The sequence below is a fragment of the Chiloscyllium plagiosum genome, chromosome 14, assembly GCF_004010195.1.
Source record: "Chiloscyllium plagiosum isolate BGI_BamShark_2017 chromosome 14, ASM401019v2, whole genome shotgun sequence".
NCBI classification, from domain to species: Eukaryota; Metazoa; Chordata; class Chondrichthyes; order Orectolobiformes; family Hemiscylliidae; genus Chiloscyllium; species Chiloscyllium plagiosum.
This window is the reverse complement of record NC_057723.1, coordinates 11,627,222-11,648,887: the sequence shown is the minus strand read 5'-3', so window position 1 is coordinate 11,648,887 and position 21,666 is coordinate 11,627,222. Positions and strand designations below refer to the sequence as shown.

General features: G+C 41.1%; 1 protein-coding gene across 1 annotated transcript in view; it reads left to right on the top strand.

Annotated features, from left to right (window-relative positions):
• The window catches only part of larp1 (La ribonucleoprotein 1, translational regulator), an 81,999-nt gene that overhangs the window by 28,075 nt on the left and 32,258 nt on the right, over positions 1–21,666 (top strand). The window contains exons 5-11 of the mRNA XM_043703168.1: positions 3,787–3,924; positions 4,390–4,548; positions 5,942–6,107; positions 10,645–10,789; positions 11,289–11,439; positions 15,494–15,663; positions 20,149–20,505. Coding sequence (XP_043559103.1) covers positions 3,787–3,924; positions 4,390–4,548; positions 5,942–6,107; positions 10,645–10,789; positions 11,289–11,439; positions 15,494–15,663; positions 20,149–20,505 — 1,286 coding nt within the window. The remainder of the gene's footprint in view (positions 1–3,786; positions 3,925–4,389; positions 4,549–5,941; positions 6,108–10,644; positions 10,790–11,288; positions 11,440–15,493; positions 15,664–20,148; positions 20,506–21,666) is intronic.

Here is a 21,666-nt window from a genome sequence, read left to right as displayed (position 1 = left end):
AGATATCTGGTTGGTGTGGGCAAGTTTGACCGAAGGGTTTGTTTCTGTGCTATGCATCTCTCTGACTCTAAGAAGATCCTCCTTATCTATCCCATTTATGCCTCTCAAATTTGAATCTTCTCTGCACTCTCTCCAGTGCAATTGCATCCTTCCTCTCTCCAGTGCACGCAGAACAACTCATGTGGCATTTGTAATTGCACAGTAATTGTGTAACTTTAAAAGTGGTGCTAGAGCAGACAGACTATGGGGTGTATGTATTCAAATCTCTGAAGGTGGTATGACACATATAGAACGCTGTTAGAAAAATATAAGGGCATCCTTGGTTCCATTTACAGAACCATGATTACTGAAGGAAGTTACGGTGAAGCTTTGTGAGGCAGCAATTAAGCCTCATAGAGTAGTTTGTCTGATTCTGGATTTCCAAAGCCTTAGTGATGCTACTGAAGTGATTCACTATCTGAAGATCAAATACATATAAAGCTGATACTTGAGAGGAGGCCCTTCAGATGCAGAGAGAAAGGAGATGATGTGGTTGTACTCAGAGCAGCGGAACTTAAGAATTCATAGATTTTTAGAGATTAATGGAAAGAAACTGTTTCCCATTTGATATGCTTGCCTTTATTGGTCAGTGCATTGCATACAGTAGTTGAGAGGTCATGTGGCTATATAGGCTGTTGTTTTGGCCACTATTGGAATACTGTGTGCAATTTTGGTCTCCCTGCTATAGGAAGGATGTTGTGAAACTTGAAACGGTTCAGAAAAGATTTACAAGGATGTTGCCAGGGTTGGATGGTTTGAACTATAGGGAGAAGCTGAATAGGTTGGGGTTATTTTTCCTGGGAGCATCGGAGGCTGAGACGTGATCTGATAGAGGTTTATAAAATCATGAAGAATGTGGATAGGGAAAGTAGACAAGGCTTCTACCCCCAGAATGGGGGAGTCCAAAATTAGAGGGTGTCGGTTCAAGTTGAGAGGGGAAAGATTTGTAAAGGACCTTAAGGGGCAACATTTTCATGCAGAAGGTGGTGCATGTATGGGATGAATTGCCAGAGAAAGTGGTGGAGGCTGGTACAATTACAATATTTAAAAGGCATCTGAATGGGTCTATGAATAGGAAAGGTTTCGAGGGACATGGGACAAATGCTGGTAAATGGGACTAGATTAATTTAGGATATCTGGTCGGTAAGGACGAGTTGGATGGAAGGGTCTATTTCCATGCTGTATATCTCTGACTCTAAAGGTAGCTAACGAGTGAAGCAGATTTAAGGAGCTACACAGGAGATGCAAAGAAGAAACAAAGAAACTTTGTTTGTAATACAGTAAGTTATGCTATGGAATACGCTGTCTGAAAGGATGATGGAAGCAGATGCAATGGTAAATTCAAAAGCGAATTGGATAATGATATAAAAGGAAACATTTTGTAGTTGGCAGTCTAACCAGCGGTTAAAAGGAGAGTGTGTGTACAAGGTGTTTAGTCAATTATGATCATATTAACATGGCGGAGCAGGTTTGACTTCAAATTCCTGTTCCAATGTTCCTAATTAATGGAATGTGAATAGAATAAAAGGCTATTTGCCTGTTGTGCCTGTACAACTTCTTGAAAGCGCTATGTAATTCTTTCCTTCATGGCTTCGTAAAGGACTACAGTACATAAATGAACCCCTTTGATCCATCGAGTCTGCATTGGTCAAAAACAAGCAGCAAACTTGTCCAGTGTAATTTTCCAACATAACCCTGTGACTTGGCATCGTAAATGCATTCTTAAATACTACTGAAATGTTAGTTTCATTGTCTACCACCCTTACAGGACCCTTCCATCCTTTGAGTGAAAATTTGTTTACTCATATCTCCTAAATCTCCTGCCACTTAACTTTCCTCCTTGCAATGGGGTCAATACACAGAAGCATGGATTTAAGTTATTTTCTGTTGACCTTATCTATGCCACTCGTAATATTGTACATCTCAATCACCCCCACTGCCATATCAGTCTCCTCTGCTCCAAGGAAAACAAACCAACTCTATCCAATCTCTCTTTACAACCAACGCTCCAGCCCAGGCAACATCCTGGTAAATCTACCCCGTTGCAGACGTTTCATCCCCTGTCTAGGTGACATCCTCAGTGCTTGGGAGCCTCCCGTGAAGCGCTTCTGTGATCTTTCCTCCGGCATTTGTAGTGGTTTGAATCTGCCGCTTCCGGTTGTCAGTTCCAGCTGTCCGCTGCAGTGGTCGGTATATTGGGTCCAGGTCGATGTGCCTATTGATTGAATTCCCTGGCTGTTCTCTGTTTGGCTTGTCCTATAATAGTAATGTTGTCCCAGTCGAATTCATGTTGCTTGTCATCTGTGTGTGTGGCTACAAAGGATAGCTGGTCGTGTCGTTTTGTGGCTAGTTGGTGTTCATGGATGGGGATCGTTAGCTGTCTTCCTGTTTGTCCTATGTAGTGTTTTGTGCAGTCCTTGCATGGGATTTTGTCCACTACATTGGTTTTGCGCATGCTGGGTATTGGGTCCTTCGTTCTGGTGAGTTGTTGTCTGAGAGTAGCTGTTGGTTTGTGTCCTGTTATGAGTCCTAGTGGTCGCAGTAGTCTGGCTGTCAGTTCGGAAATGCTCTTGATGTATGGTAGTGTGGCTAGTCCTTTGGGTTGCGGCATATTCTCATTCCGTTGTCTTTCCCTTAGGCATCAACAGATGCCTAAGGGAAAGACAACGGAATGAGAACATGCCGCAACCCAAAGGACTAGCCACACTACCATACATCAAGAGCATTTCCGAACTGACAGCCAGACTACTGCGACCACTAAGACACGACCAGCTATCCTTAGTAGCCACACGCAGATGACAAGCAACATGAATTCGACTGGGACAACACTACTATTATAGGACAAGCCAAACAGAGAACAGCCAGGGAATTCCTAGAGCCGTGGCACTCATCCACAGATTCAATCAATAAGCACATCGACCTGGACCCAATAAACCAACCACTGCAGCGGACAGCTGGAACTGACAACCGGAAGCGGCAGATTCAAACCACTACAAATGCCGGAGGTAAGATCACAGAAGAGCTTCACAGGAGGCTCCCAAGCATTGAGGATGTCACCTAGACAGGCAAATTCCCAGCTCGGCGAACAGAACCACAACAACGAGCACCCGAGCTATAAATCTTCTCACAAAAGTGCTAGTATTATCTTCCTGCTGTTAAACTCTGCTTCGACTAATAAAGCCGAGTGCTCCGTCTGCCGCCCTATCCTCTTTATCTACCTGTCTGATTATCTTAAGGGACAAGTGGACATGCACACCAAGGTCCCCGATCTTTGGTGCTTCCCAGGTTCCCATTGTTCATCGTATTCCCTGGTCTTACTTGTCTTGTCATAGTTAATCACCTCCAACTTATGCAGGTTGGATTTCATTTGCTGCTGATCAGTCCATCTGACCAAACTGTCCACATTCTCCTATAATCTGAGGCTATCCTCACTATTTACCACCCCATTATCCTCGGGCTTATTGATCAATCCTCCTACATTCAAGTCTAAATAATTTATATATACCACAAATAGTAAGGGCCCAAACCTTTAATCTTCACCCAAAACCCTTTGGATCTTTCATTTTCAAACATTATCCAGTTCCCTTGTGGAAGCTGTCATTGAAACTGTCTCTGCCACTATTTCTGTCAGTGTATTCCAAGTTTAAACAATTTTCAGCAATTGGTTAGTTCTGTGGCATCAGAAGACTGCCTGTTCAATATCTCTTTTTGTGCAGATTTGATAATGTTTTCCTAATCTGTGTCCAGGATACAAGCAAAAGTGGGTTCCACTACAGTTGGACGTAAAATCAGAGGGTACGCAGGACAAGCCAGTATCCCGCAGCAACTCTCGCCCTCAGACGGAGCCCTTGCGGCCACCTGTCAACAACAGGAACGACTCAAAAGGTTTGCCTTAACAGCCTTGACTAGATTACCGATGGCATCTTCCTCAGCAGGTCCCTGTGAATATATTTATTTTTGAAAAGTGCAAATTATTTTAGAGTCTTGGGTAAGGGAGAGAAAATATGTATTCAAGGTCTTGGAGGGTATGATGGGGTGTATTAACAGAATATGGAACATCACAGTCTAATCTGGAAAGAACTGCCTGATTCACCTGAAAATGCTGATGACACTCCAGATGTGGAGAATATTGCAGACACTCCTCTTCACCTGTTAGTAATCTAGATGGACCAGTTGCACTGTACAAAGGTCAGTCTTTGATTAAGAGATGCTGGGGAGGATATACTGATTATTGATTTATGACAAGATTCAAAGGCACTTAGAGTGAAAGATGTAGCTGAGGGATGTTTGGTTGATGTTGAGGATTAAGTGTGTAATGGATCACTTATCTCTGGTTTTATGTTTCTTCAGGCTATCATCGTGATGAGAAGCACGACTCGCGAGATTGGAGGGAAGACCGTGATGAGATTTCCAGCGTGAAAAGCGAGGGTGGAACGATCCGCGGAGGCTTCAGGGGAAGAGGTCGTGGACGTGGCCGAGGGAGGGGTCGTGGCAGAGGTGCTTCTCGCTGTACGTAATTTGCTGACATTGAAAACTGCAGCAAAAGTTTTGAACCAGCGTGATGTGTCCCTCAGTTGAAATTCAGTCCACTCCCTGAACCCTTGATTATATGTGGGAGGATGGGGAGGCATGTTTGTTTTCCCCCTCAATTTATCCTAGTCGGCCCACTTTGGTGTTGGTGTCTGCAAGCAGTTAGTGCTGCAATGTGATGTTTAAAGTAAGGTGGGTCTGCTGGGTAGTAAGTAACACTGAGTCCCCTTCCTTTACAGGGGGTTATCAAATTAACTATACAGCAGTTGTGGAAGAAATTTGGCTAGGGATTGCAGAATATTGTACAATAGATGGGAAATGATGGCCTTTAACGTAGAGGCAGAAACTTCACACTGGAGCAGAATAGGCAGCAAGTTAGCTTTCACATTTATTTCTTATCCATATATTTCAAGTCAGAATGTTCATAATTCTGGGAGATTATTTGGCCTTGTTGGTTCTGATAACAAATGACTCCAGTTTATATACAGTATGGGTTCTTAGATTCTGGTAAGAGGATTTAACAGACCATGTGTCAATTTGTATATATTCTTACTGAACTCTGAACAATCCAGAATCCCTTTGCTAATTCAAAATTTTTCATGTTATCTTTAATATTCTCCTAATTTAATGAAACAGAAAAGCAGGGCTATAATTCTGTATCTGAATAGTGGTCCTGCCACTACAGCACAGCCTTACTGCTGTATCACAGACTCTCCTGCTGTATAAATTATCAGCCTGGATAATTCCTGGATTTGAGCTAGAATCTTTGATCTTCTGAGTTAAGAGGTATGTGTGACCACAAAAATCAGACTGTTGCAGCAACAGGAGAATTACTCATTTTCCGTGTTCTCCATAAAGATGGCATGGTTCAGCTTAGTTCTGAAAATCTGTACTTCCGGATCAACTGAGCGTGCAGGCCAGGAATTATGCCTACGAACTTTGTGATTTACACTGCACTGTGTCATGTAGTGCTGTTGACTAGAGAGTGATAATTGTTCTAAGAATGACAAATTTAACAGTACTAAACTTAAGGTGATTTGAGTAGGGGTGCAGAACAGATGAATATGGTTTGATCTGGAAAGTTTTGGATAGAAAATATAAGTCTAAGCAGAGATCCAAACAGCACATTCTCCTGAATATAGCATGTTTTACCTCTTATAACAAAAAAGGAATTAATAGTTTCTTTATTCTCCGATCTGCTATCAAATATTTCCTGACCACGTTGCTCTCATGTCTATTTCATGTCTGATGGGAAAAGTATGGCAGACTTTCATAAATATATTGCCTTCCCACATCTCAGATCTTCCATTTGCTTAATCAGTGGTAGAATTTTAATTGAATGACTAACTAGAGCTGTTTTTGCATGTTGCAGCTCACTTCGACTACCATTACACCTACACCGCAAACACCGACAGTAATGATGGATTGTACAGGCCAAAATTTGGCAGTGATATCATCTATTACTATGACAATCAGAGCAGTGCGGAGCTGTATGCAATGGATAAAAAGCTGCTCAAAGATTACATCAAGAAACAGATGTAAGTACACTTTTTCTACTTGCTAAGTGTGTTCCATTGTCTTCCACCAAACAGGTTGTCGGGTAGAAACTGAATTAAACGTGTACATTCTCTCAATGCTACTAGACAGCAATGCTCAAAAATCATGGGGACTGTGGACAAATCTGTTTCTGAAATCTCTAAATCATGTGAGAAAGTTCATTCATGGTGGTGATCAATAAGAAAAAATGCCTCCGTAAAGTAAATGGTGAGGAGCTGCTGCTGCTTCACCACAGGCTAGGTCTTTCCCCAGCTTGTTACTTGAAGGGGGAAGGGATGGGAACAAGAAGGAAATCACAAAAAGTCGGGGGCTACAGGAGGCCATCAGGTGAATGGGAGTGAGTAATGTGGCTGGGAGGATGAGTTGGTGAGAAAGAAAGAGAGGGGTAGGGTAAGAGGTGGGCCAAGGTATGTGGGAGAGAGGGAGGATGCAATAGGAGGAAAAGGAAATATTTTAACCCTTGTCAATAAGGAACACTCAGCAAGCAAATAACTTGCCAAAGTATGAAATCTCTAACCTTAATGCTGCATATGTTGATGAGCTAATACCGTCAATTGTTACATTTTAAATTTGAGAATGAGATCTAAAACATAGTAAAATGGCTAGTAACTGCCTGGATAAAATATTCTGGTTTTGTAACTACGCAGTGGAAAAAAATTAGCTGTGACCTCACTGATCTTGGAAGGTTTTTATGGTGAAGGCATTTTGCAAACATGTGTCAGTTACTTTTAAAATAACATTTTGTCACCTTGTCACAGTTGCCTTGTACTAATCCAAATACTTTGGTAACTTTATGTTGTGCCTGTAGTTTTAATAGATGATTGATAACTCAGAATCGTAGAGCTGTACAGATGAAACAGACCCTTCAGTCCTAGTCATCCATGCCGACCAGATAACCTAAATAAATCTTGTCCCATTTGCCAGCCTATGGTGTATTAGCATTCATTAGCAGAGGGATTGAATTCAAGAGTCGTGAGGTGATGTTGCAGCTGTACAGTACCTTGGTAAGGTCACATTTGGAGTACTGTGCAGTTCTGGTCGCCTCACCTTAGGAAAGATGTGGAAGCTTTGGAGAGGGTGCAGAGGAGATTTACCAGGATGTTGCCTGGAATGGAGAATAGGTCGTACGAGGATATGTTGAGAGTGCTAGGCCTTTTCTCATTGGAACGGCAAAGATGAGGGGTGACTTGATAGAGGTTTCTAAGATGATCAGGGGAATAGATAGAGTAGACAGTCAGAGACTTTTTCCCCGGGTACAACAGAGTGTTACAAGGAGACATAAATTTAAGGTGAAGGGTGGAAGGTATGGGGGGATGTCAGGGGTAAGTTCTTTACCCAGAGAGTGGTGGGGGCATGGAATGTGCTGCCTGTGGGAGTGGCAGAGTCAGAATCATTGGTGACCTTTAAGCGGCAATTGGATAGGTACATGGATAGGTGTTTAAGTTGGGACAAATGTTCGGCACAACATCGTGGGCTGAAGGGCCTGTTCTGTGCTGTACTGTTCTATGTTCTATTTGGCCATATCTGTTTATACCCTTCCTATTCATGTACCCATCCAAATGACTTTTAAATGTTACATCTGTACTAGCCTCCACCACTTCCTCTGGCAACTCATTCCACACATAGACCACCCTCTGTGAAAAAGATTTATAAGAGATTATAAATCTTTCACCTCTTACCTTAAACCTATGCCTTCTTGTTTTTGACTCCCTTACCCTGGGGGAAAAAACCTTGGCTGTTCACCCTATCCATACCCTTCCTGATTTTATAAACTTCTATAAGATCACACCTTAGCCTCTGATGCTGTAGGGAAAATAGCCACAGCCTGTTCAGCCTCTCCCTTTAGCTTAAACCCTCCAATGCTAGCAATATCATTGTAAATCTTTTATGATTTTTTTTCTATGGAGTATATTGATGAATTATTCTCTTTGCTTCTGAGTCCAGTGCCCCGTATGTCAGTACACAAAGTAATGTCGCTACGTGATTGCACCATCTAAGAAAATAGTTTCTAAGACTGAAAAGTAGCCCCTAAGACCAAATATGTAGCTCCTGAAAATCAGAAGTAGCTCTTGAGGGGCTGTTCTTTTAAAAGAAATTGTGCCTTACTGGCAAAAGTAGCATTTATTGTCTAGGCCTGAGAAAGTGGTGGTGGTCCACCTTTTTGAATTGTAAGTGGTAGATTGAGGCAAACTGTGTGTCATGTGGGTAATTGAGTGGACAGTTTGGAGTCATCCAGATTGATGATCAAAGTCTTGATGAAGGGCTTTTGCCCAAAACATTGATTTTCTTGCTCCTCGGATGCTGCCTGACCTGCTGTGCTTTACCAGCACCACACACTCTACAGTCATCCGGATTGGTCTGGTATTGAAATTGCCTATTGGTCAGATCAGCTAAAGATAATGAGTACTTTTTCCTTAAAGGCATAAGCTAACCAGTTGGGTGTCAATATGAACACCTTCATGGTCATTTTTACTGAGAGTATTTTATTTCTTAGCTGAAACTAATGGCCAGATAGGTTAAATGATGATAAATCACTGCCAGCAGAGTTCCTGCTCTTTGCTGATGTGAGTTTCTACTTATGGCCTAAAAGATCTTTTCAAAAGGTTTTCAAAGTCAGCCTGAATAAAGCAAGCTGTTTAATAATAGCTGGATTTGGTTTTTAAATCTGATACTTTGAGATGTAATGCAAAATGCTACAACACACTGGAATTTGTACGATGCGTGTAGCTCTGATATATGCCTTGGAATTTGATCACTGCTCTGAATGACGCTGTTGCCAAATGTAAAACTGAACTTTTGAACCCAGTGTGGTTATGTTGGAACCCGTAAACCTTTTTGTTGGTCCTGCTTGCATCAGTTAAGTAGAGTAACAATCCACTTCAGATTTAAACCCTGACCCTTTTTCTGTAGCATATCTTGGTTTAGAAATTGCTTTTATAAGCACACGCTGTGCTTCAGCAGTGTCAGTGTTCCATCTCTGACCTGGTTACTTGGTCTAATAAGTTCAGCTCACTGCTACACTGTTGCTTTGTTACACCACAATGTATACTATACTGAAATGCTTTGATAATTTCCTGACACAAATTCCGCAAGCAGATAGGTTTCACTGAATTTTATATTGTGTTTATTCGTGAAAATCCAATATTTATGAAGATTTTGATTTTGGATTGTCCCACATGTTTTTTCTGCTTAACCTCTGTCTCAATTATATAATCACCCTTTCTTGGATCACTCTTCAAACTATTTTGTCAAATTAAATGGCCATCATCAATATATCTTCTCAGTTCTTGTCACATCTTTGTGAATCTTCTCTGTAATATCTCTATGTCCCTTTTGAATATGGAGACTAAAGCTGTTCCTGGTGCTTTCAAATATGGTCAACTAAAGTTCTGTATGAGGTACAACTTTTCTCTCTCTCCGTTCTTTCCCATTAGAAGTGGATTCCACTTCGATATCTTTCTTATTGCCACCTTAATTACTTTTACTGCTTTGTGGCTGATGTATCTGAACCCCAAATACCTCATTTGCAAGTACATTCTCATTCTACAAGTGTAGTAATTGTATGCCTCTTTTATTTTTGTAGTACTCCTTTACGTAACAACCCCTCTCAAATTAATGCCATATGCAAATTTTGAAATAGTACTTTTGATTCCAAAAACCCATCTTAGAACCGGTCCCATCATCTCTCCTGTTTTGCCATGCTGAGTAAATAACTGACTAACAGTCCATGTTTGTTCTGTTTTATTGCCAAAATGAGATATATAATAGGCAGAATGTAATACTTTTTTCAAGAGTCTTTGGTAATTTCAAATGTGTTACATCTATATTATCTTTGCTTGTTATCTCTTTAAAAAGTCAGCAAGATTGATCAAGCTTAATCTCCTATTTTAAAATCTTTTCTAATTATTATAATTTTGGTGTCTGGATGTTTTCTTATGGACCTTTGAATGATAATTCAGTTTTCTTTCCTGCATTTTCTAGGCTAATTGGTTTGTACTGCCCACAGTTTGCTCTTTATTTTTGAGTAGCACAGTCTGCCAGTCATTTGACATGATTCCTTTTTATGTATCAATACCCATTCCATCTCTTCCTTAACAGTCATTTTAAGCTTGCATTCTGTTATTTACTTGTTATCTAACCCTTGACGTTATCCATACTCCCCACAGGTCTGATGTTTACTCCCATCTCCTAACTAACTTTCATGCTTCTGTTACTCTTGCCATTCATCTAGCCAATTCAACGTTTCTTTCCACTTAAGAAGCATTGGATCTACTATGGTATGGCAGTGTAGGACTTAACTTACTTGGGTAATAATATGAAGGCCTCCTCCCTCCTCCCCACTCTTCTCTCTGTCCCTTTTCCATCATATTTATCACTTTGGTTGTGTGTGTCTCTCACCCACAGTGCGACCTATTTCTCAATTTGAATGTGTACTTTGTCGATTGTCTGGGATAATGTGTACTGATGTGCATTAGCTGACTGTATAAATATAATAAATATTCATCTATTTTGTTTCAGTGAATACTACTTTAGCCTGGATAACTTGGAAAGAGACTTTTTCTTGAGAAGAAAGATGGATGCTGACGGTTTCTTACCAGTCTCATTAATTGGAGGTTTTCACCGAGTTCAAGCGTTGACCACCGATGTCAATCTCATTTTGGAGGTCTGTTTTAATATTCACCAGCTCTCCAGCTAGCTCCAGCTAGATTTTTTGTTAAATATGTGATTTTGCTTTTTTTTTTAAATTTCAGCAGAATAAATTTTACCTCTGTTACTGTTGTTGTTTCAGAGTGAGTCATTGTTGTTTGAGAAGATATCAGCTTCCTTTCTCTGGAAATGAAAAGGGGGTTGTAGACACTTTAAGATGTAGTAAGAGGAACTGTGAAGGTATTGCTACTAGCCACAAGATAATAGCAAGCAACCTTTCAGAACTGTAACAATAATTGGCTGTTACACAAAAGTTGGAAAGCATAACAAACCATCTTAAAATTTAACCGGGGGTAGCTGAGACAGGAGATTGATTTAAAGAATTAATGCAGAGAAGATGACACAAGGACTGATAATATTATATGAGTGTTGTCTGATTACTAAATTTCCAAAGTGTATTTCAAATTCCCATTCAGATTTGTAGTTCTAAATCAGGGTTTGTTACATTTCCCCAGGCTTTGAAAGACAGTACTGAGGTGGAAGTGGTGGACAAGAAGATCCGAAAAAAAGAAAACCCTGAGAAATGGCCACTCCCAGAAACAGACTTCACACGTTTACTTAACTGTCCAGAATTCATTCCTGGGCAGACGTACAAAAAGCAGACTGGTGAGTATAATTAATGGGTGAGTGGTCAGTAGGGCAAGGATTATGCTGGGTTGCTGACCAGTGAAGTAAAGATAACATTGGTCATTGTGGTGAGTATTACTTCGGATGCTGGATTTGGTGGGGTGTTTTAAAAAATTCTCAAGGTCAGGTTCGTAGGAGAGTAGTCTGACACAGAACAAACGACCAAGAGGCGAGTCTGCTAGAATATGGGCATTTTATTCCCCGCAGCGTCGCCACAACGGGTCTGGCTTATACTCACTCTACATGTTACCAAAACTGGGAGCCGTCAGTTCTCGTAGAGCGGTTGCCAACAACCCACGCTCGGCGGTTAAACGTAACCCCGGAGCAGACTCACCGAACTGGAGACTTTTCCAGCTGATATACTCTTTTCCAGATATAAACATTCATGTGAACAGCAGAGCAAGGCTAAAAAACACATTCCATTCTGGTTACATACAGATAAGAAGATTCACACGGGACTAAGCAACACCTCCATTCCGGTTAGATTCACACATGTATTGGGACATAATTTTTAACCGTTTCACCACATTCCACTGCTTGGAATTTTACACCACATGGGGTGAGGATAACTCTGCGTGAGTGGTCAGTAGGGAAGATGCAACACTGATTATTAGGTGGTCAATGGTACAAGTATAACACTGGATCATGATCTGTTGCGCAGGAGTGGTGCTGGGTGAGTTGTTAGTGAGTGTGTTCTTCACCAATTCATATGATGTGGGTATTACTGGCAAGGCCAGCATTTATTGTCATCTCTTAATTGCCCTTGGGAATGCGATGTTGACTTGTTGCAGTCCATGAAGTGTAGACTCACCCAGAGTGCTGTTAAAAGGACAGTTCTAAGATTTTGCCCAGCAACATTGAAGTGTTCCAAGTGAGTGAGTGGTTTGGAGGAGAGCATGCAGTTTGAGGTACTCACAAAAATGTGCAAATTGATCCTGTAATTTAATTAAATAGATCTCTGTCCTTCGAGGTGGTGCGGTCATAGATTCAGTAGGTGCTGTTGCAGAGGTCTTGAGGAAACACTGCAGTGTTTGTCATAAGTGATACATAAGTGCCACTGTGCATCACTGGTGAAGGATGTGAATGTTGAAGAGTGGATGGGGTGCCTATCAAGCGAGCTGCTTCGTCTTGGATGGTGCGAAGAGTTCTGTGTGTTGTCGGAACAGATTTTCCCTCAGCAAGTGGATAGGCGCAGCTATCCACTTAAGAGAGGCACTGGCAGAGTGCTAATGTCATTGGAATAGTAATCTAGACTCCCAGGCTAATATTCTGAGAATGTGGGTTGGAATCCCACGATGGCAGATGGGGAAATTCGCATTAAAATAATATCTGGAATTAAAAGATTATTCAATAGAATCATATTTCCAGTTGCTGATTATCATAAAAATTGGATCAATAACGAAGCAAATCTACTATCCATATGTGGTGTAGCCTATATGTGACTCTGGACCCAGAGCAATATGGGTGGCTTTAAAATTCCATCTGTAATGGTTTAGTTAGCCACTTGGTGCAGGGAAAATTAGGGATGAGCAAAAAATGCTGGTCCAGCCAGTTTTACCAATATCCCACATAACAATTACATAATTGTGCGTTCCATCATGTTCATAGTTTCTGCCTTTTAAATTGTGCATGGGCTTTCAGGGGAGAGATGTTGAGCTACTTGCCACAGCAGCCTGAATCTCTGACCTATTCTTGTAGCTATAGTACTAAATGGCTGTTCCAGTTCAACTTCTGGTCAGTTGTAACCCCAGGATGTTAATGGTGAGTGATTCCGAGTGTCAAGGGGAAATAGTTATATTCCCCATTGCCTGGAACTTGTCTGGTATGATTTTACTTACGACCCAATTGAGCAAGCTTGGATATTATCCAGGTCCTGCTCCTTGTACTCATAGCTACTTAAGTGGTCTGAGGAATTCTGAAAGGTAGTGAGCATTGTGCAATCATGAGGAAATATTCCTATTTTTTGTTCATTCATTTTTGGGATATGGGTGTCGCTAGCTGGCCAGCATTTTATTACCAGTCCCTAGTTGCCTTTGAGAATGTGGTAGGGAGCTGCCTTCTTGAACCGCTGAAGTCACCTGCTGTGGGTTGACTCGCAATGCCATTAGGGAATTCCAGAAGTTTGACCCAACAACACTGCAGGAACGGTGATATATTTCCAAGTCAGGATGGTAAGTGACTTGGAGAGGAACTTAAAGGTGGTTCCCATATATCTGCTGGCCTTGTCCTTCTAGATGCAATTGTTTGTGGGTTTGAAAGATGCTCAGTCTGAGGATCTTTGGTGAATTTCTGCAGTGCAACTTTGACTAAGCATTGGTGGTGGAGGGAGTGGATGCTTGTTGACATAGTGCTAATTCAGTGGACTGCTTTGTCCTGTTGTCATGAAGCTGCTTGTGTTGTTGGAGCTGCACCCATCCAGGCAAGTGAGTATTCCATCACACTCCTGACTTGTGCCTTTTAGATGGTGGACAGGCTTTGGGGAATCAAGAGGTAAATTAGTTGGCATAGTATCCCTAGCCTCTGACTTGCTCTTGTAGCCACTGAATTTGTGGTGAGTCCAGTCGAGTTTCTGGTAAATGATAACTCCTTGGATGTTGACCGTGGGTGATTCAGTGATGGTATCATCATTGAATGTCATGGGGTGATGGTTGATATGTCTCATTGATGATCGTCATAGCTTGATATTTGTGTGGCACAAATGTTATTTGCTATTTGCAATCCAAGCGTGCATGTTGTCCAGATCTTGTTGCATTTGAACATGGACTGCTTCAGTATCTGAGGAGTCGCAAATGGTACTGAACACTGTGCAATTATCAGCAAACATCCCCACTTCTGACCTTAACCTGGAGGGAAAGTCTTTGAAGCTGCTGAAGATGGCTGGGCTTAGCTGGGGCACTCCCCTGCAGAATTATTGCAGAGATGATTCACCTCCAGCAGCCGCAATTATCTTACTATTTACCAGCTATGACTCCAACCAGTGAAGAGTTTGCACACTTATACCTATTGATTCCAGTTTTGCTCGGGCTCCTTGATGCCACACTCGATGTTAAGAGCTGTCACTCTCATTTCACCTCTGGAATTTAGCTCTTTTGTCCATGTTTGAACAAAGGCTGTAATGAGGTCAGGAGATGAGTGGACTTGGCAGAACCCAGACTGGGCATCAGTGAGCAGGTTATTGCTGAGCAGGTGCTGCTTGATAGCACTGACTATGTGACTAAAGGAAAGTCTTTGAAGCAGTTGAAGATGGCTAGACGTAAGATAGTAACTGAAATTTTTGTGTGTCCTGTGGCTTAGTTGATTGGCCTCCAACAGCCAAAATCACCTTTCTCTCCATGTGGCTGCAACAAGAAGTAAGTGTTTTCCCTGATATCAATCGTCTCTAATTTAGAAAGGTCATCTTGATCAGCCAGATGGTGCCTGAAAGTCAAGGCTGTCATTCTCAAGCTGTAATGAGACCAGGAGCTGAGTGGCCCTGCTTCTGCTTTTATGACCTCCCTATAACGTGGGTTATAGTGTTATCAGTCAGGTGTGTGTAAAGTTTCATGCTGTGATCTCTGGGGTTGATGGTCTGGGTTGGCATGTTTTCAGTAAACGTATGTACCAAATTATAACCTGGAGCATCAGAGGCTGGGAGGTGATCTTACAGAGTTTATAAAATCATGAGGGGCACAGATAGGGTGAAAGTCAATATCTTTTTCCCAGTGTAGGTGAGTCCAAATCTAGAGTGCATAGGTTTAAGGTGCGAGGTCAAAGATTTAAAAGGGACCTGAGGAGCAACCTTTCCACGCAGAGGGTGCTGCGTGTATGGAACAAGCTGCCAGAAGAGATGGTGGAGGCGGGTACAATTACAACATTTTAAAAAAGATCTGAATGGGTGCATGAATATGAAGGGTATAGAGGGGTATTGGCCAAAAACTGGCATATGTGACTAGCTCAGTACTGGATATCTGGTTGGCGTAGACCGGTTGGACCAAAGGATCTGTTTCTGTGGTGTATAACTTTATATCTCTCTGTTGTGCTGTCTCTCTTTTAGAATCTGCTCCAGGTTCACCCCGGGCAGGCAGTGCTGCAAGTTCCAAGACCGAGGAACCCAGTAATTTGAAGACTTTGCCAAAAGGACTTTCCACCAGCCTTCCAGACCTGGATTCTGACACGTGGATCGAAGTGAAAAAAAGACATCGGCCAGCTCCTGCAAAACCAAAGGTTAATCTTGAGTTCTTCACTCCTCCGGGTTATTTCATACCCTGTTCCTGCTAAGGATTTGTGATAGCAACTCGAGAGGCTCACCGCAATCTTCTTGAAGAATTTTGAAATGCTGTCCTTTCCAGTTAGACTTAAATCTTGTGAATGATTTTAATTTAAAATAAGAGGGCCTTATCACAGTCACCCAGCACTGAGGGCACTGCTATGACTTGAATCAAACCCACGTCTCTCAAGGCCCCATTATGATTTTCCTATACTTTGATGGAGAATTTGGAGCATAGTGGTATAAATTTGCCGTGCTGAACCTGAAGAGGATACAGATTCAATGATGATTGCTAATTTTTTAATTCTAAGGGAATAGGGTTTCTGCTGAAAGATTATCTTATTGAATGGCAGAGCAGGCTTGATGGGCTGTGTAACCTGTCTTCCTATTTCTCAGTTCTAGAGACTTTTTTGTCATTTTTAAGAATTCACATATGGTATATCTGAGTAATAAACAGAAAATAAACAATTATCACCCATTTTCCATGTTAATAGTAATGTATCGTTGCTTATTCTGAATACAAATTGTGAATGGAAGCTAATGTTTATTATTGGCCATTACTCTGACTAATTTAGATGATTCATTTAACACAGATGGTAGTTTCCTGACATTCCATGCTCGATGGTAAACTTGATCTTCGCCCTATTGTCCATTTCCTTATCTTGAAACTATCTCAGCTATCTCATTTCGTAATGTATTAACAGAATTTAGTCAAATAGTCATAACAGCTTACATATTCAGTAGTACTTAAATAGAACAATCATCAAAATTGTATCCCGATGAATCAAGCCCTAAAGCAATCTAGGTATAGGTAGTTTTAACCATTTAATTATTTTGAGACATGTCAAATCCACAAACCATTTGAAAGCTTAACGAAATCAAACCCATAGTTGTATGAAACTTAATTGAAACCTAATGTTAAGTACAGGCAGTTCTGCTGTAATGCAGTGGTTGTGTTCTTGTGCAACTCCATGTTATAGAAAAATTACTCTTTAGGAAAAGCACTTAGTGTTGGTGATTTAATTGCGTTACAATCAGCACACGTTTTAAAAGTTTGCACTTTACGAAGTGTCCCGAAATCGACAATTATGTTAGTGAATTTGCATTAACGAAACCCATGTTATAGCAGAATGGCGTGTATTTATGTATATGTAAGTAGATTGACTTGCCCTATGACGTGGCAACAGAAGCAGTGGGCCCTGTCCCCATTTCAAGGGCAATTAATTTAAAGTGCAGATCATCTATGTTCTCAGGATAATCAGGGTTAGGTAGTCTTGTCAGTGAAATCCATATCCCAGAAGGAATTTTCAAATAAATGACAGAAAGGCGAATACCTCTGATTGTCAGTGAGGTTTGTATTTTCATATGACTGTGGAGGATATCATCCCACCTGTAGTGGTAGTCAGAACTAGCATTGACGTTGGCATCTGTTGCCTTAAAATTGCATGGAACATTGTTCATATCACGGAACTAGGTATCCAGTGGGCCCAGGACACAGCTGCTGAGTGTATGGGTTCAAATATCTGCATTTTTAATTTCACTAATAAATTTGAAATTAGTCTCAGGAGTGGGTGATCATGGAACCATCAGCGATTGTCTAGTTCACTCGTGTACTTTTTAGAGAAGGAAATCTACTGGCCTCCATTCCAGCAATGTAGTTGGCTCTTACCTGCCCTCAGAAGTAGCTTAGCAAGCCTTCCAGTTCAGGGAGAATTATGGATGGGCAACAAATGATGACATTACCAGCTGCATCAAGATCCCATGAAAAATAAAGCAAAGAAAGGCCATTTGTTTTTCCTGCATTTTGAGGACTGGAAATATAATCAAGCCAACTACTACCTTTTCAATCTACTCTTGATCATTTAGCAGAGGTGGAAGTTGCCATCAACAGTACTTTCAAATGGTGCGTATTCTCAAATAAATAAAGCTAAACTTGGATTCAGCAAACATTCATTACCTGAATCATCTTTTCCACTATCAACATCCTGAGGTGACCATTGATCAGAAACTGTACTGGGTTAGTCATATCATACTTTAGCTACAAAAACAGATCAGAGTAGTGTTGCAGAGAATAACTCACCACCTTACTCCCCAGAGCTGTGCACCATCTACAAGGCATTAGAAGTGTGTTGGAATGCTGCCCACTTGTTTGGATGAATGCAGCTCCAGCAACACCATGTGGGAAAAAGTAGGTGCTTGACTGGTACCATATGTGCATCCAAATATTCACTCCCTTTACCATCACTCATTATCAGCGTATACTGTCGATAAGATGCATTGCAGCAATTCACCAGGCTCCTTGGACAGTGCCTTCCAAACCCATGACAGATGCATAAGAACGCCACCACCTGCAAGTTGCCTTCCAACCCATTCACTATCCTGACTTGGAAATATATTGCCATTTCTTCAGTCTTTGGGTCGCAATCCTGGATCTCTCTCCCTAATGGCATTCTGGGTCCACCTACACAAAATGAACTGCAGTGGTTCAAGAAGATAGCTCTCTGCCACCTTCTCAAGGGTTCCTAGGATGTTCAGTATAAGCATGCCCAGTAATGGTCTTGGATCCTGTGAATGACTTAAAAAATAGCTCCAACGCTCATAATGTTCTTAGTTCATGCGCAGCTAAATTTGAGGGGTGTGGTGAGGATTACTAACCTTGATGTACAAGAAGCATATGACCACATTAATGGGTCCTTGCAAAATTGACCTGAGTAGACAAATTTCTCCATTGGCTTGAGTTATAAATAACACAAAGTTACATGGTTGGTTTTGGAAGCAAGTCATTTCAGCTGAGGACATTGCTTAGGCCTTTCTCAAAATGGTATCCTATGTCTGACCATCTCTAGCAGCTTGGTTAATGATTCTGCCAACGTCTCCAGATCAATGATCACAGATAATCAGGCAGTGTTCTCTTCCATTCACAATGCTTCAAATAGTGGACCTGTCTCTGACTTCATGCAATAAGGAGTAGATAAATCCAAACTTGGACTAAAGAGTAGCATGTTACACTTGTGTTATGTAAGTACCAGACATTGACCATTTTTAATAAGAGTGTGAAACTGCTCGCCTTGATGTTCATTTGTAATTCCATCATTGAGTTCCTTATTAACAACATCCTGTGAGTGACTTGACCAAAACTTAATTGGAGCTACCATGTAACAACTGTGACAAAGAGAGCAAATTGTAGGTTAAATATTCTGTAATGATTTACCTCCTTCAAAAGCTGGGTACTCTGTAATGATTGATTGACCTGCCAACTTCCTAAAGCCTGACCACCAACTTCAAGGCGCCATCAAGTATGTGATAGTTTGTGTGCCTGCATGAATGCAGCACCAACAGCACTTAAGAACCTTGATGGCATTCTGGTCACAAAATCTCACTTTTATTGGTGTGCCATTGACCATCTAAAACATTCAGCCCACCTCACTAGCATACTGACTGAAGTGTGTGCTCTCTACAAGATGCAACTTGCCAACTCTGTGGTAGCACTTCCTAAACCCACAATCTCTCCCATTCTGAAAAACAACAGGAGGCATTCACCAACCTTTCAAACCAAAGGCAGTGCTGGATTGGAAATACTGCAATGACAATTTGATTGGCATTGAATAAAAATCCTGAAACTTCCTAATTTAGGGTACCTTTACCATAATTATTATGATAGTTGAAAGAGGTGACTTATTACCACTGTCTTCAGAGTAATTTTGGATTAACAGTGCTGCCCTAGCCAATGATGGTTGTCCATCACTAAATCTGCTTGTGTGACGAAAATCTGTCATTCTGCTTTTACATTTTCAGTTGACCCTCTGCCTTATAGGGGAGAAAGCTCCACTGTTTTTCTGTAGCTTCGTAACTTAACAGAATTCTCAGTTTACTGTGAGCAGTTTCTGTTGTGTGTAGCCCTAAAGCTAAGTTGAGCTTGTGACTCCCTCTTCCTGTTCAATTTAACATTCAATTCAGTCATGTCATGACCACCCTTAGCTTAGCATTCCCTTACCATTTAATTCACATTCATTACTTGCAAGCTTATGAATTGGGAGCAGGCTGTTCGGGCCATCAAAGCAGCTCTGTTCTTCAGTAAAATCAGTTTATCTGATTGTGGCCTTAAATCTACTTTTCTTGTCTAGACCAGAGTCTCTTTTATCAGTTATTCATGAATTACTTATTCCAAAATGTATTAAGGCCTTGGTGGTTCACTAACATATTGTCTCAGAAATATATTCAAAAAGCTTTCCCTTCTGGCTCTCGAACTGTTCTTCCGATATATTGCATAAAATCTCTCATTTATGAGAAAGCAGTATGAAATTGCTGTATTTATTTTAATCTTGAATTTTTTGATCCATTTAATAATGGTTAACTTAATTTTGTTGATGCAGAATTAATTATTCATCTCAAGGAATTCTAAAATACAGCACTGATAGAATTGTGATTATTCTCTGTTTCAGAAATCTGAGGAACCTAAAACCCAAACATCTTTGAAGCCAGACCAAGAGGAACAAGAGGAGCTAGACTTCATGTTCGATGAGGAGATGGAGCAGATGGTTGGACGCAAGAATACGTTCACTGATTGGTCAGATGAAGATTCTGACTGTGAAATTGACGATCGTGATGTGAACAAGATTCTGATTGTGGCACAGACACCTCCGTACTTAAGGAAACATCCTGGTGGGGACAGGACAGGGAATCACGTCTCCAGGGCAAAATTGACATCTGAGTTTGGTAAGGTCATTAATGACGGCCTTTACTACTACGAGCAGGACCTTTGGAAAGAGGATTATGAACCAGAATATGCAACTATAAAGGTAGGTCTCTCTGGAATTTAACCGGTATGGTTAACGGGTGCAATGGAACAGGGATGCCACTTGGAACTTCTGTCACAGAACTTTTTCAGGACTTCAGTCATCCAGAGCTTTGCAAATTCCGTTTTAGTGGAAAAGCTTTCCTGTTTTTTGGCCTGTTCAATAAATAGAGCTGAATTACTTAAAGCACCAAACCAGATCTGCCAGTTGCCGATGAGTTCTCAGCCGAGTAGTTGTTACAGATATTAGATATCGTACATTTCCAATCTATCACAAAAATCTTAATCTGCTCTGAAAAAGTAAATTATTTTAATCATTCTTTTGAGGACAGGTTATGATATATCTGCAGGGTATGTGGGATTTGAAGCCAGGCCTTCAGCCCCACGGATAGAAGCATTTACCACTACAAGATTTTTGTTTTTAACCACTCTGCTTGGAAATGTGATGACACACTTTTGGAGAAGATAGGACCTGAACCTACATCTGTTAGCACAGAAATATATATTATTATAGCACATTAGGGCACCTCTGAAGCTTGTGGACCTGAACCTAGACTTTCTGGCCCACAAGTAAGGGCATTACCACTGCATCAGAAAATGAGCGCACGGAAAGCTGGTTAAACTGGCAGTGTGGATCAAATGCTAGTTATAGAACATAATTGGTATTCATTTGTGCTGGGTTTGGACAGAGGTGAAAATGGGATGTATTGTAGTTATTTTCTAATCTGCCTGTACAGAGATGTTATTACACACCCCTTGAGCAAGTAGAATTTGAACCTGGACCTTCTGGCCCAGAGGTAGCTAGTGGTTTCCCAATTTTAATGCAATTATGCTAAAATTGCCTTTGTGACATAGCTGAATGTTCCAGAGATCACAGTCACAGAATGGTTAGTGGTGGGTGTGAGCCCCAACTTGTAATCATTTGTTTGTGTTTGCTTACTATTGCACTCTATCTGTTTCTGTTTTGTATTCATGCAACATTCATTCAAATTGTCTGAACCAGCACCAGTTTATAAACAAACTGAGTCCATTTGAGCTGCTTAGAATAGATAATATTGATGGATTTACAGCCACTGAGACTAAGATTTGAAAAGCAAAGGTTAGGCGTGGAAAAGTAGGGAACAGAAAATTGGATTGATGTGACTACTCGGGAGTGAATTGGTTG